The 14,388-nt window shown below is 40.8% G+C and overlaps 1 protein-coding gene across 1 annotated transcript; it reads left to right on the top strand.

Annotated features, from left to right (window-relative positions):
• The first annotated feature begins 998 nt into the window (after positions 1 to 998).
• On the top strand, positions 999 to 12,401 carry nploc4 (NPL4 homolog, ubiquitin recognition factor). The gene is given in 18 exon segments (XM_020604682.1): positions 999 to 1,206; positions 1,925 to 2,005; positions 3,914 to 4,023; positions 4,600 to 4,839; positions 4,933 to 4,981; positions 5,098 to 5,192; positions 5,274 to 5,397; positions 6,382 to 6,561; positions 6,745 to 6,831; positions 7,533 to 7,604; positions 7,684 to 7,810; positions 9,028 to 9,188; positions 9,415 to 9,486; positions 9,597 to 9,689; positions 11,016 to 11,041; positions 11,043 to 11,088; positions 11,449 to 11,551; positions 12,039 to 12,401. Coding segments are annotated over 18 exon segments (1,842 nt in total). The 5' UTR covers positions 999 to 1,191; the 3' UTR covers positions 12,200 to 12,401.
• The last annotated feature ends 1,987 nt before the right edge of the window (positions 12,402 to 14,388 follow it).

The following is a 14,388-nucleotide window of genomic DNA, read 5'->3' as shown; positions in this document are numbered from 1 at the left end:
CTCTAAAAGATGAGTTTAAAAAAAAGCATAAAAATAGAAAAAGAACAATGATGATTATTTTAATCACAATTGTTACTCAGATTATGATTTTGAGTGATTGATCAATCTTTATTTTGAAGTTGTGATTATCAATGGAAAAAAACAGGCATTCAGGCATCCATCCATCCATCCATCCATCCAGTTTCTAAAGCACTTAGTTCCAAACGGGGTCACGGGGGGCTGGAGCCAGCATTCAGGCATTTGGTGTTAATTATATTCAAGTACGTCAAACTAATAATTGTAACCGTGTTGCAGCCTTTAAGAACAGAAAAGCACATACTAAATATAGAGTTGCAACAGTCAATCAACAGAAAAATTATCTGCAATGATTATGATAATCATTATAATCAATAATATATTACTGAAAATGAATGTCCAAATTCTCTGGTTTTAACTTCTCAAATGTGAACAATTTTAAGTTTCTGTCTTGTATTTTCTGACATTTTGTTGACCAATTGACTTACTGACAAATCAAGATAATAAAAAATAATTATGGAGGCTGTAATCATATTGAAAATGCATTTTTTGTTAGATTTTGGTCCCTTAAGACAAACAGGCGTCAGAGGGATTGCTGAACCAAACAACAACTCAGGACTTCCACAACTTGGCTCACAATGGCCCCATTAATCCATATCATGTACATATATAATATAGAAAAGTTCCTGTTTCCATTTTATACATACAAGTTGGAGGTTCCAATCTAAAACCAAATTCACCTTCATCAGTTTCCTTAGTGGAGTTTTATCGACTCTGGGCCAATAAACTATATGATAATATCTTGCCTATGTAATATCTTCCATATTGCTTCTTTAAGATATTGAACTATTTCCCCAGTTTAAATTCATTTTTTAAATCACTCTGCCATAATTTCACATTAGCGGAGTCATCTGTAGTAAAGCATATCTTACCACTGCAATTAAAAGAAAAATGGGAACGTTTGTTTTCCGCAAAATCAAAAGCTTGTTTAGGTTGTGGTAGCTTTGGTGTGGGACCGATGAGTAACGGTCGGGCACTAATGTGTGCAACACCCGGTGTTTCAGTTGTGGGATGGAGTTTCGTTGACATACAGACATAAACGCTACGTGAATTTTGTATTTAGTGTGTCTGTCTATTAACACGGTGATATCTATCGGGAGCACTCACCCGAACATCATGGCAGATAATATTGTAAGTACAACTGAAGTTTGTATTAACGACAGTGAGAGAGGTCGAGTTGGCTAACGTTAGCTAGCTTCTTAGCTTTAGAAGTCCGGAGTGATGAGGCAGCAGAATTAGCCTGGTAGCTAACGTTAGCTGGCTAGCATTAGCAAAAAATGACTGGGGCCTGTTTAGCTTACCGGCTAATGTTAGCTCTCTGGCTAACTGACAACGTCTGAATAAGAAGAAGAGGCTTTGTTGGCCAACAGGAAAGCTACATAACTGGCACAATTGAAGAACAAAAATGTCTGGGATTTTCTTCAGCATATTCAACTCATTAACCAAACAATAGCTAGAATATGCTCGGTGGAAGTAATGGAAGCCAAGATGTTGCTGATTCACAAAAAGTAATCTTTTGTTGACTTCAATTTCACAGTGTCACGGCTTTAGTTAACGATGACAAGTTCAAAGTCTGGATTCTCAAATCATGATATAAAAGCCCTTTGTTTAAAATCAAACGGTAACAATACTTTTCTGCACTGTCATTGTTGTCCTAATGCCCTGACACTGATACCACAGGGGGTGGGGGATAGCGTCGTTGTTTTGACTGACAGGTGTTGGAATGTCATTTTTAAAGAGTTTTGGGTTCCTGTCATTTTTGTCTAACAATGGTCTTTTCCAGACTGCTGAAAGCATTGTATGTGTGGTGTTTCATTTTCTCTGTTTTGTTTTGTTTTTGTCTCATTAGATCATCAGGGTACAGTCCCCAAATGGGATGAAGAAAATTCCTTCCACCAAAAGGGAGACAACTGCTGCTTTTTTAAAGAAGGTAATATATGTAAACTTACCAGAATAAGTCAGCTTCACAAGTCACATTGATTTTTTTTAAAACATCTGTACACAGACATTAAATATGACTGCTGTTGTAGTTGCTTTCAAAGAACTTACTCCAAAAACAAACTTCAGAGAATACATAGTAATACACATACAGCTAATGAAGAGGACAACAAAGCTGGATGAAGATGGGAATGTATGAATATTTAACTACTACGTACATAGAGGTAGCTGAAACAATAGATATGTATATATTGTATTTAAAAAGCAACATTGTACAGTAACAGCAACATCCAGTGCCTATATACAGTACAAGTCCAACAGAATAGGCTAGTGCAAGGGTGCAGATTGCACAGTGTGCAGTATTTATTGGATGAGTACTATAACAGGTTTCTTTATATAAACAAGTCAGTGACTGGCTTCCACTGAAGTGTAGTGATGGATTGCTTTGCACACTTGACATCACAGCTGCTTGATTAGTTGTGGTTTTCAAATGAGGATTTATTCCATGCCATGCCACACAGATTATTATAGGGGACAATGAACCCAGAGTAAATGAGTAAATGTGATGTTTAATTTGGATGTTTTTAAGTGTAATTATGTATTTGTTTAGTTCCATCAGGTCTCCCATCGCACATAAGCACACAAAAATGATTACAGAAACATTTGTCAGCTAAAATAGAAGAATAGTCCTGCAGACTGGGCACAGCAGAGCACCACAGCTCATTAAAAATGCACGTATTTGTTAATACAGGATTGTGTTTCCTGTGGATCAGTGTAAGGAATAGTTTTAATTCCATCCTCATGCATAGTCAGTGATGGGTGGAATAGACAGAGCATAGACAGCCTGAGCCCTGCAGGTTGTAATTCTGCAGCTGAGACAGTAAAGGCTTTGAGCTTGAGATGATGTTGTCTCATACAGTTTGACAGTGTACAGTGATAACATCCTACACTGTCAACATCTGAGTACCTTGAGGAAAAAATGATTTTATGTTTAAAGAACCTCAGTGCTTCATACTTCTCTTTACTTAGTTTTAGAAAGACTGTCCTTGTATGTAAGTAAAAAGAGACAGTATTATTCCTTTGTATGTATTTTATTTGTAATCACATCATGTTATTTTTTTTTTTCTAGTTTTTATTCGTTTTAATGCTATCTTTTTGGTGAATATTTTACATAAAAATATTCTTCTTTTTTTACATAATTGCCTTATTGTCATCTCTCTGTAAAGCTGTAAAACTTCAAATTGCATGAACCCACATGAAAGATTCTATATAAATAAAGCTTGATTTGATTTTATAACTGATGCCGGCTATTGCACAATGTTTTGTTTGATTTGTTTACTTTGAAATGGCCTATAAAGTCACTGGTTTTAATGGGATTGATGCAGCCATCTTGGTCTTTATTCTGTTCCAAGTGTTATTGTGAATTTATTTTTCTTGCCAAGACAGCTGTCCTGTTGTGTCAACAACACTATGCACAAGTTATCTAATGGATGTGGAACTTAAGTAAACCCCAAGTGATGTAGTCCAAGCAAATCATCAGCATCAGGCTGAGTCTCTACCTGACATGTGATGTGATTATAAAAGTACCATGGTGTACTCTGTTGGCCCTCCAGCTTGGAGTGATCTTAATAGCCTAGTTGCTGACTGCAGCAAACGTAAGCAATGTTCCTACATCTATGGTGCTAATCTGCTTTACATGTGCTGCTTTTTCATGGCACGTGCTGATTTAGTTTCCTAGAGTGGAAGAGCAAATATCCTGAGACTAATTTAAGATACTGTTTATTTTGGTCTTCTCAGTGCCAAATGCATGCCATGGTGGAGAAAGCTGATGGTATTTGGTTTATATGACACAGGTTTGTTGGCCACTCTAATCAGCACACTACATCTACTTCTCCCACAGGTGGCCAAAGAGTTTGGGTTCAATTCCAATGGGTTTTCTGTTTACCTGAACCGCAACAAGACCGGGGAGATCGTTTCCCAGAACAAAACCCTCAGCCTGCTTAAGATCAAGTGAGTACAAGGGAGCAGTGTTGACCATTAGTGGGATTTTGATTGACAGCTCATTGACGATCAGTTCCAGAAATGAGAATAGGTCTAATCTTCAAATTAAGTTTTGAGTCTGGTAGATCTGTCTAATCTTCAAATTAAGTTTTGAGTCGTTAAAAAGATGCACCTGGTAGTCTTTTGTTATGTTGAATCGAATGAAGTGTGGCTGCTAGGAGACACAGAATAAAAACCTGCCTGTTGCTACCAAAAAGAACAAAACGCTAAATATTGCTCTGTAAATTTAACATGTGTATCACTCTTGTTATCATGAGAACTTTGTTTCAGAGAATATTTGGGTTAAATGTACTGACAACTATGGAATATTTTTATCCACAAAGTGACTGATTTATACATTAATGGGACAAAATGATATTCTTACAATAATTTAGGAAAAGTTACTTCCATTTAAATTGCTCTTATTCCATGTGGATTAACAGGTGTATATGTAGTAAATAGTCAGCGCTTCTCTCTACTTGTTATTTTTGGCTTTATTCTCTTACAAACCACAGCTTTAATCTAATTTCTCTTTATTTTTTGGAGGCATGGCGACATGCTCTTTCTGTTTCCTTCAGGATCCTCTACCTCCCTTGGAGAGGTGATGGACACAGCCACCCCACACACATCATCATTACTGCCATCTGTCTCATCATCATCTTCATCCTCTTTGTCATCCTACATCATCCCCCGGTCCTCATCCGCACCCCAGGTCCAGGAAGATGAGATCGATCAGTATTTGGCCAAGCAGGATGGCAAGATCTACAGGAACAAAGATCCACAGCTGTAAGAGACATGTTGTACAAACAGTGAACTCTTTTTCTCTCCCAAAGATTTGTATTTAAATCCAGATCCCTAACAACCCCCTTCTTCTTACAGATGTCGCCACGGTGCCCTTGGAAAATGTGTGCATTGTGTACCATTAGAGGTAAGAGACCTCATTCTTGTTTGTGGTTATGCCCTACAGAATGGTAGTGGAAGCACCGCTACTGAGAGACAGTTTATATATTTATGTTTTAAGCATTTGGCTTCTTTCATTTCCAGCCTTTTGACGAAGACTACCTGAATCACCTTGACCCACCAGTGAAGCACATGTCATTCCATGCATACCTTCGCAAGCTGACTGGTGGAGCTGATAAGTGAGAAGTTAATTTATTAATGTTAATTTTAACACTCGTAGTCTAATTGTCAGATTCTAACCCTGTTGTCACCTCCTGCAGAGGGAAGTTTGCAGCTCTGGAGAACATCAGCTGTAAGATCAAGTCGGGCTGTGAGGGTCACCCTCCCTGGCCGGAAGGGATCTGCACCAAGTGCCAGCCCAGTGCCATCACACTGAACAGACAGGTATGTGACCACACCTACAGAAGATAATGTGTCTTTGGCAGTACAGCTTTCAGTGAGTGCAACAGTAGAGCTGATGGCCATTTCAAGCAGCCAGTAACAAGGAGTGTTCAAGAGTCGTGCTTGGTGTTTCATGCTTGTCAGGCCAGCAGCACTTTCAAACAAGGCACACTTCCCTTTTGAGAGGCATTCAGTCTTTCACCTGATATGTATGCATGATTTCATTGTCTTCAAATGTGGTGTTAGTGGATGTGCCATAGATAGGGATATAAGGGACATAAGCTTATTGTGTGTGTGTGTGTGTGTGTGTGTGTGTGCGTGAGCGTGATTTTACCTCCCTCTGAAATGATTGAAATAGTAAATTTTTGCATTTATATAGCTGGGGTTGGGCCAATGCATCATGATTTGAAGCCTCACATGCTCATATAATTCCTGCCTCTGCCAGAACATAGAAAAATATATTTATTACTTACTTGAGGAGATTTCTCCCAGGATAATTTTGAGCTGTAGAACCGATAACTGCCATTAAAACCCCAAGTCAAAGTAGAAGAGTGGGTGTAGTTACAGTACATATTTTGGTACGACGACGTATATCAGCACCGCCCTGCGTTAACTGCTGGGGCACAGCAGTGCGAGTTACTCTCTCAACACTCGTAAGCAAAGCTCAGTGTAGAAATCATTCATGTAGTAGTGTCACGTTTGTAGCTGGTGCTGTTTGTTGCTGTCCCTCCTGCCCGCCATTATGTCATCATCCATCGCAGTGTCTGACTGTAGATACCATCCAACACTGTATATAGCACTTTTATCCACAGCACTCTACAGTTTGCCTCTCATTCACCCAGTCACACACATTTTACAAACATCAAACTACCATCTTGCACAAGACACTTCAACATGTAGACATGTGATTGAAATAAAATCACATAACTGTTTGGCCATGTCCCAGTTAGCATTGCATGAATGTAGTTCTTTCTGTTGTTCTCCCAGAAATACAGACATGTGGACAACATCATGTTTGAGAACCACACCATTGCTGACCGTTTCCTGGACTTCTGGAGGAAGACTGGCAGTCAGAGGATGGGGTACTTGTACGGCAGGTACACTGAGCACAAAGACATCCCTCTGGGCATCAGAGCCGAGGTGGCTGCCATCTACGAGCCACCACAGGTAAGAGATTCCCAGTAATTATGTCCTCTTCTCCGCTTGTCTCACTTGCTTGTTTAGTAATGTTTAGTAGAATCTCAGATTGGGAATATTTTTCACACTTGTATAAACGTCCATGATTTGTAATGTAGCCTCTCATCTCAGTGATGCTATTTGAGTTTTGCTGTCCTCTCCGCTGTGTTTCAGAATGCCACCCAGAACAGTCTGGAACTGATAGAGGATCCCAAAGCTGCAGCTGTGGATGAAATTGCTGCAAAACTGGGCCTATGCAAGGTTGGCCTTCTTTCCTCCTTGCTGCTCCATGTGATACTGTGGTCCTTTGAATCCCTGTCAATGTTTTGACAGTTATTGAAGCTTTTGGAACAGGAATTGATTTTCAGTTCATCAAAGAATTTAACCATTCCAGCCAGAGTATTTTCAGCAAAACAAACCACTTCACACTGGTTTGTTAAACATGACTTGGTGGTGGGTAAATCTGAAACTGTTTTTTCCAGAATATCGTCCCCTAGTATCCTGAAACTTCTGGGAGTAATAGCACTGAGACTTTCTATATATCAGCCTTGCCATAAATCTATATCATAGGTCACACAGCATAAATGTGCTTTTTAATCAGAAAGATCAATGGGCCTTGCCCTGCGTGCAGGAATGTGCTGCTGATTGTGAGCAGCATTAACTTCTTCTGATCTTGGTTCAGTGGCTGTACGTTTTTTAGGTGTTCTCTTAGTGATGTGTAGATTTAAATGATTTCAGTTTTTTTTAAGGCTGCAGCTAACAGTTATTAAAGGATAATGCTGATCATTTTCTATGTTAATTGTGTTGTTTGTCTTTAAGTCTCTAATTACTGGCACAATTGATGATGTGACCTATAAAATGTCTGATGACAATGATGCATTTTTGCTCGAATAAATTAATCAGTAAGCAAAATTAATTGACTACTTATTCCAGCTCTACTTACCTGTTTTTTTGTGTTGTAGGTGGGGTGGATCTTCACTGATCTGCTCTCAGAGGATATGAGGATAGGCACCGTCCGCTACACAAGAAACAAGGTGAGGACACAGCTGATGTGTTCATCAGACCACTGTGCTGCTCTCCTCCATGTTTTCTCATTGTCCTCACTTGTGTTAGGACTCACACTACCTGAGTGCAGAGGAGTGCATCACAGCGGGATACTTCCAGAATCAACATGCAAACCCCTGCAGACTTTCTCGAGACGGACATTTTGGCTCCAAATTTGTGACTGTGGTGGCAACAGGTATGATTTGTTCATTCTCAGACTGACACGAGGGCTGAAAATAACTTCTATTTCTACTCCTACTGATGGTAGAATTCTTGTCAAGGTCTTGCCATGTGGTACAAATAAATGCTTGAACGAACACTGTTTACTCTTTAAAAAAAATCCTTTTTACTGGACTGAAGCCATAGGTTTGACAGTAAAATGCAGTATCATTACATCTAAAGTGTTGACTTTACATCTAAAACAGGACATTAGGGGAGATATAAATGTTTCCATTTCCACATTTATTTGTTTTTTTTATGTCACAGATGGCACGGAGTAGGAAGTTAAAATTTGTTTATCGCCTTTAAAAAAAGCAGAAATGTTTTGTTTACAGTGTAGCTTTAAGCTCAGTCATATGTCATTGCAAAAGGAATTTCACCTCTTATTCACCACCTAGTTGCTTCCTTGTTACAGATGTATTTCCTTTGTTAGTGATCAAGTTTGGGAAGTTGCCTGTTCTTTGTAGTGTTTAATTCCTATCATGGTATCTCCATGAATTTGGTCCTGTGATACGAGCCACATGCTTCCTGAGACCACAGGGATTAAGACCTGATGTTTCTATGTCCTTCCGTTACAAACTAACAAGACCTTCAGTTCCAGGAAAGCACAAAATGCAGCCCTGACCTTGATTGCAATAATGAGGCCAGTTTACCATGTCGTGACTACACATCCTCAGCCAGACAGGGCACAGTGCATCTGTTTGGCTTTCCCTTATGTGAAGATGTCTCTTTGCAAATGAGTTACATGTGTAAAGCTGAAGAGGCTTTAGACAATGATGAGCACATCACAATGAGACAGACTTTAACAGTTTGAAAATATTACTGTAGTGTAGTCTTCTTTGTTGGTATGTTTGATGTATTTTTACACTTTATGACTGACTCTGTATTGCTGGTACCATACTAATAGGGTCTGACTGCAGAAGTCATTTTAAAGCCAGCCTGGTTTTGTTGGAAAGCAAATCTTAGTTGATTGACAGAAAGCTGATGAATGACCTTGTTAATAACTAATAAATTCATGCAGTCAAGTCCTAGTAGAAAGGTTTTCTCATTCCAGCTTCTCAGATGAAGCCTTGCTTCTCTTATATCATCACAGCTCCAGTACTTTGGGTCAAAAATCACAGGTATAATGTAGCTCCACTAAGCAACTAGTAGTCAAAGAAATAAACTGTATATCTGTGTGCTCTCTGTGTGCAGGCGGTCCAGATAACCAGGTGCACTTTGAAGGATACCAGGTGTCCAATCAGTGCATGGCTCTGGTGAGAGACGAGTGCCTTCTGCCCTGCAAAGATGCTCCTGAGCTGGGCTATGCTAAAGAGTCCAGCCCTGAGCAGTACGTACCGGACGTCTTCTACAAGGTAACACTTCATACATGTAGCAGCATTTGTACTGCAGTGTAACTGTGCGTAATATATGATGGTTTATCTTTTTGAGAATACATAGACTGACGAATGACTGTACTACTTCTGAACAGAATAATTACTGATAGATATTGACTTGGTTTTTAGGTATTATTAATCGATTCAGCCAGAATTTTTGATCTAGATGTTGAGATTTTTGTTCGACTGCCTCTGTATCCAACAGGACAAAGACAAATTTGGAAATGATGTCACGTTTCTAGCCCGGCCTCTTCCTGTGGAGTACCTTATCATAGATGTGAGTAGATCCATGCTGAGCACATGTACTTTGTGTACCGAGGCAGCACTTGGTCTTGCTGTGTCTGCCTTTCAACCTAATTTCCTGTTTGTTTGTTTGTTTGTTTACAGATTACTACCACTTTTCCAAAGGATCCTCAGTACACCTTCTGCTCCACACAACGATTTCCTATTGAGAACCATGATATCCTTGGAGAGACACAAGTAAGCGATGTCTAGACAGACTCCTCTGCATCTCTTATACTGTGCTATGTTTGGTTCAAACATGTAAAAATAGAAAGTCAAACATTTCTGGGTAGTGTCAGCAGTTCACTATCTTTACCATCCTGTTCTCAAACTGGAGCTTAAAGGGTCAGGCTGGTCATTTTCTATGTTTTTGTTATTTTGCAAAAATCCCACCCAGAGACTATCAACAATGAATGTGGTATATGCATTGTCCTATGTTTGAGTCCAGACCCTGGTTTAGCTCATTGGTCTGTGCCGTAGACCTCCAATATTGTCCAGCAGCTATTAAAAACACCCTAGTGAGCCACACCGCTGCACTGGCTGACAAATCTGCAAATCGCTGCAAATGCTAAGAACGGCAATCTCTGAAGTAAGGATGCATTCAATCAGTTTCAAACGTGGAAAAAAAACGTACACCTCTCCATTCATTTTTATAGGCTACTGTGTTCATTACAACCGGCTCCAGTATCACAGGGTGTTCTGGCAAAACAACGTAGCCTTGTGCAGCAAAAAAGTTGGGTCTAGTTCAACCTTTTCTGCACCACACGATGACATCGTCCACCAAGGCACTGCGTTGACGTAATGGGGGATGGTGTGAATGGGGGCGAAGAAGACTTGTTTATCATGTTACTGCGGTTATTGTGACCGTTCACTGGTATTCACTCTCAAACACCACACCATGAGTTTTTATTAGTTATTAAACGGTGTTTTCTATCTATCCATGCCGACATGGTGGTAGAAATTGGTGCTAACATAGAGTGCGTTAGCAACATGGCTAGCCAGCATAATGGAAGCTCGTGCCTGGAAATGTGAATGAAGCCACATGTGTTGTATTGTACATGCCTGTGACACTCCCTCTGCAACCCCTTGAACACCCATTAAGAAAGAGTCAGCTGATCTCTGCTAGCTCTGTGAGCTGAGAACACGAGAAGCTGGAAAATAACAAACAGAAAATCACAGATGTTTTCCCTTCAGTTAGCAAAACTCGGCTCAGTCTTGGGACACTTCAGAGAACATTTTTGTTCTTGCGCGTTTCACAGACGCTTTCAGACTCATCGGATGTTTTGGCCACAGAATATTGTAATTATTGTGGATGTTGGCTGCAAAGGCTCCTTGGCTCATAGTTACAGCAGCTGCAAACACTTTGCTTGTCATACTTTCTTCAGACCACATCAGGTTTTATCTCTGCTGTATTTCAACCTGACATGACCAGTCACATCGGAGCGCCTTAGAAATTTAGGCTGACCTTTGGAGTCTGTAATCTCCACAGGCCACATCTTGTGTTGTGTTTTTGTGTGTGTGCAGGATTTCCACAGTTTAGCAACATACCTGCCATCTGCTCCTCTTCCTCGTCACTAATGAGGTCATGCCTCTGAGAGTGAGTCCACACTTTCTTTCAAAGCCTGGTCTTTTCTGGTTTCCATTTGTTTTCCATATGTAATGCAGAAACTGGCTTAGACTGTGGCCACATTCTTCTCCACTCTGGAAGTAGTTACTGTTGTGAGGATGCTTTCACTCAGATGCTGTGTTTCTGTTCATAGATTTTCAAACTGGCTCCTGACCCATCAACACCATCTCAAGAGTCTTTGATAAAACCACTGTTTTTCTGTGTTTAGTTAATAATGAACTACCTGCTCGGACCTGCAGGTGTTCTATAAAACCCAGACTGATTTGTGTTTGGTTTTCTTTTCAGTTTCCTGGTTCTGTCTAGTGGATAAATCCCAGTGTGTTTTTGCAGGACAGCATCGGACTCCTACTAGATGCTGTAAAGACTTCTAATGAGGATCTGGCACAGACCTGGAAGAAGTCGGAGCAGTGGGCCACCATCGAGCAGCTGTGTGGTAAGTCAATGCTGATCAGTTAAGGCACGGTCATGTAACCTGGGTTTCAGTTGGCGTGATCCAAGTTAACCTTGGGCAGTAGTTAAAATCACTTCTGTATTGTTGAAGTGATTAACTGCTGCTACTTAGTCGATCAGTTAATCAGCAGAAAACTGACAACAGTTTTGATAATCTGTTCATTACTCAAGTCATTTATCGAACCAGAGTGTTAAATATTCTGAGATGTTTTAGCATAGCTGAAAGTCTTTGTGTTCTGGACATTTATTTATAGGACCACTCAGTCAGTCAAATTAATTAGCTCAAAGCTTTATTAATAAAGACAATCGCAGTCAGAAACTTGTGTAGGTTACAGCTGGACACGTCATTTGTCTTAAAGGGAAAGTTCAACTTTTTTGTGAAATGTGCTTTTTCACATTCTTGCAGAGAGTTAAATGCCACAACAGGTTGGTTGTCCTCTATGGCCACCTTTAACCCTCTGTCTTCCCAGGTACAGTGGGTGGCCAGCCTTCCAGCTCTCTGGGTTATGGGGCCATGGGTGGCCCGTCACTTCCTGCCTCCTCCTCGGCCATGTGGTCCTGCCTCCACTGCACCTTCATGAACCAGCCTGGCACAGAGCACTGTGAAATGTGCAGCCTGCCTCGCAGTTAAAACCTCCACCTCCACCCTGCTTCCATGCCCTGCTCTGATCTCCCCCAGCCCAACATCACTGCACCAGGACCAGCAGCGAGGTTTGGCTGCCTAGTACCTGTTTTTTCGCCTCACAGTGAAGCCCCTGTCCTTCCCATCTCGCTGTTCCGTGCAGGGATATGCACTGAATTCAGTGATCAAATAAAGTAAAACCAGACTTTTGTATTCCTCTTCACAGCGGCTCTCATCAGTTTAAATAAAGCACTTTTAGCTTTCCCTCGACTCGGTGCCACCCCCTCACGCAACCCACTGACCCACAATAATCAGCTCTACATGGCTCCCATACATCCTGCTGTGGCTTTGGACAGCAGCAGAGTGTCTGGATGCTCTCTCACATCAGTGCCCCTCTCAGTATGTCTTCTGGAGAATCTGGCTGTGTAAACACATTTGAGGAATGATACTATTTAATTAAGCTTCTTATTTTTTCCTGATTGTAGCGATACCATAGAAGTTTGATTCTTCAGTATGGACTCTGTTTAGTTTTTATAGGTCTTGGTCTTTTTGACTCCTTCATGTACAATTATTGGTCAAAGCTCAGACCTGAAAACGAGAACAGAGAAATGTTATGTAAAAAAAAAAACTTTATATTTTCAGTGTTAATTTACTTTAAAAATGTTTGTGAATGAGTCGTGGGTTTGAGAAGGCAGATGCAGAAAGCTGCTCCCCCATAACACACCCTCTCCCAATTGCAAAAGTAACATGTTTTTGGTGACTATTAACACTGGGACCGATGTCCCACCATCTTAAAGTGGTTCCTAAACATTCTTCACTGGTTTGTTGAAAGTGTAGTTTGTGGATTTGATGGTTTGCACCTGATCAGGCACAACATGTAGCTTATTTATCACATACATGCCCTGTTTCTGATAAATTGCCCCATGCCGCCATCCATCATCCTCATCGTTAGTAACTAACTCGTACTGAATAAACCGTGAGGTGCTTCTTGAAACGGCTGGTGCTCGCCATGCTCCTCTCCGTCACTCCCCACTTGTGTTCTTCGTCTGTTTTCTTGCTGCTATTGGTCCAAAGGAGCCAGACCATAACCAGGGTTCCTTTGCTAATGGGCCCCTGCAGGTTTTTCCATCACTCCACCCTCAGAATGTGTTGCTCGGCATGCTAGAGGTTGCAGGTCACTGTGAGGGGAGAAAGATGCTCCTCTGAGGTCTGTGCAAGCAGGATGACGCTGGTTTGCTTTGACCAGTGATTATCCCTGTGCTTTCACTCAAAAAGCCTGAGCTTCTTCCAGCAGGAGGCATGGATGGTGTTCAGACTGAGAGCTGCAGAGCAGCACTTGTCAGTGGTGTAAAAGCAGCTGAGCCTGAAAACTGTGAAAGCACTGAGCTCTCCATGAAAGCACTAAAAAGGCAGCAGGCCACTTAAAGGGTCAGTTTCACCAAAAACAAAAAAAAAAATCCATTTTCTCACGTACTTTAGTTGTATTTATACATGCAGGTAGTTTATTTCTGCTTCCAACCCAGCACAGTGGAGCTGAATGGAATTTTCTTTTGTGATGCTCCAAGCATTTAAAAAATGTACTTCTGCTCTATGAACACTGTTCATAGGCAGAATGTAGTCGAGGCACGGGTGGATACCACCATGGGTAAACTAGTTTTAAATAGTGGTGAACTAACCCTTTAACACGTTAAAGTCAGCAGTGTGCATGTCAGGGTAGCCGGGTAGACAGGCTCCTTTGATCACTTTCAGTTTCTTTTGGATTTTCCACAGTGAGACTGATATTGGGACCAAAACTTGTGAGATCATTGAAGTCGTGAAAGTTCTGGTTGCACATCATTAACATCAAGCAGCAGAATGGTAGTGAGCTGCTCCACCCAAATGATCATTCAGCAGCACACGCTGATGTCCACGCACAGGTGGCTAGGGACCTGTTTTTAGTCCACATGTAAATATGTTCACATACAGAAGCTTAAAGATCGTTAGAAAGCGTGTGTAGTTTTAAAAGTAGTAGTATTTGAGGTATGTGACCAAAAGGACTTTGCATGACTTGAATGCCTTTGCAGTTTTTCTGGTGCTCATATAAACTGGTTCTTTTAAAAAAGCAAATAATGTGCTGATGCTGCAAACTGCACCTTCACCACGTTCATCAACCGTCCCAACTGGTGTTAAATCTTTAACCCACATCCTCGACATGTTCG

Source organism: Monopterus albus, unplaced genomic scaffold (assembly GCF_001952655.1).
Source record: "Monopterus albus unplaced genomic scaffold, M_albus_1.0 scaffold67.1, whole genome shotgun sequence".
NCBI lineage: Eukaryota > Metazoa > Chordata > Actinopteri > Synbranchiformes > Synbranchidae > Monopterus > Monopterus albus.
Note: the sequence above shows the minus strand (reverse complement) of the source record. Positions and strands in the feature narration are given on the sequence as shown.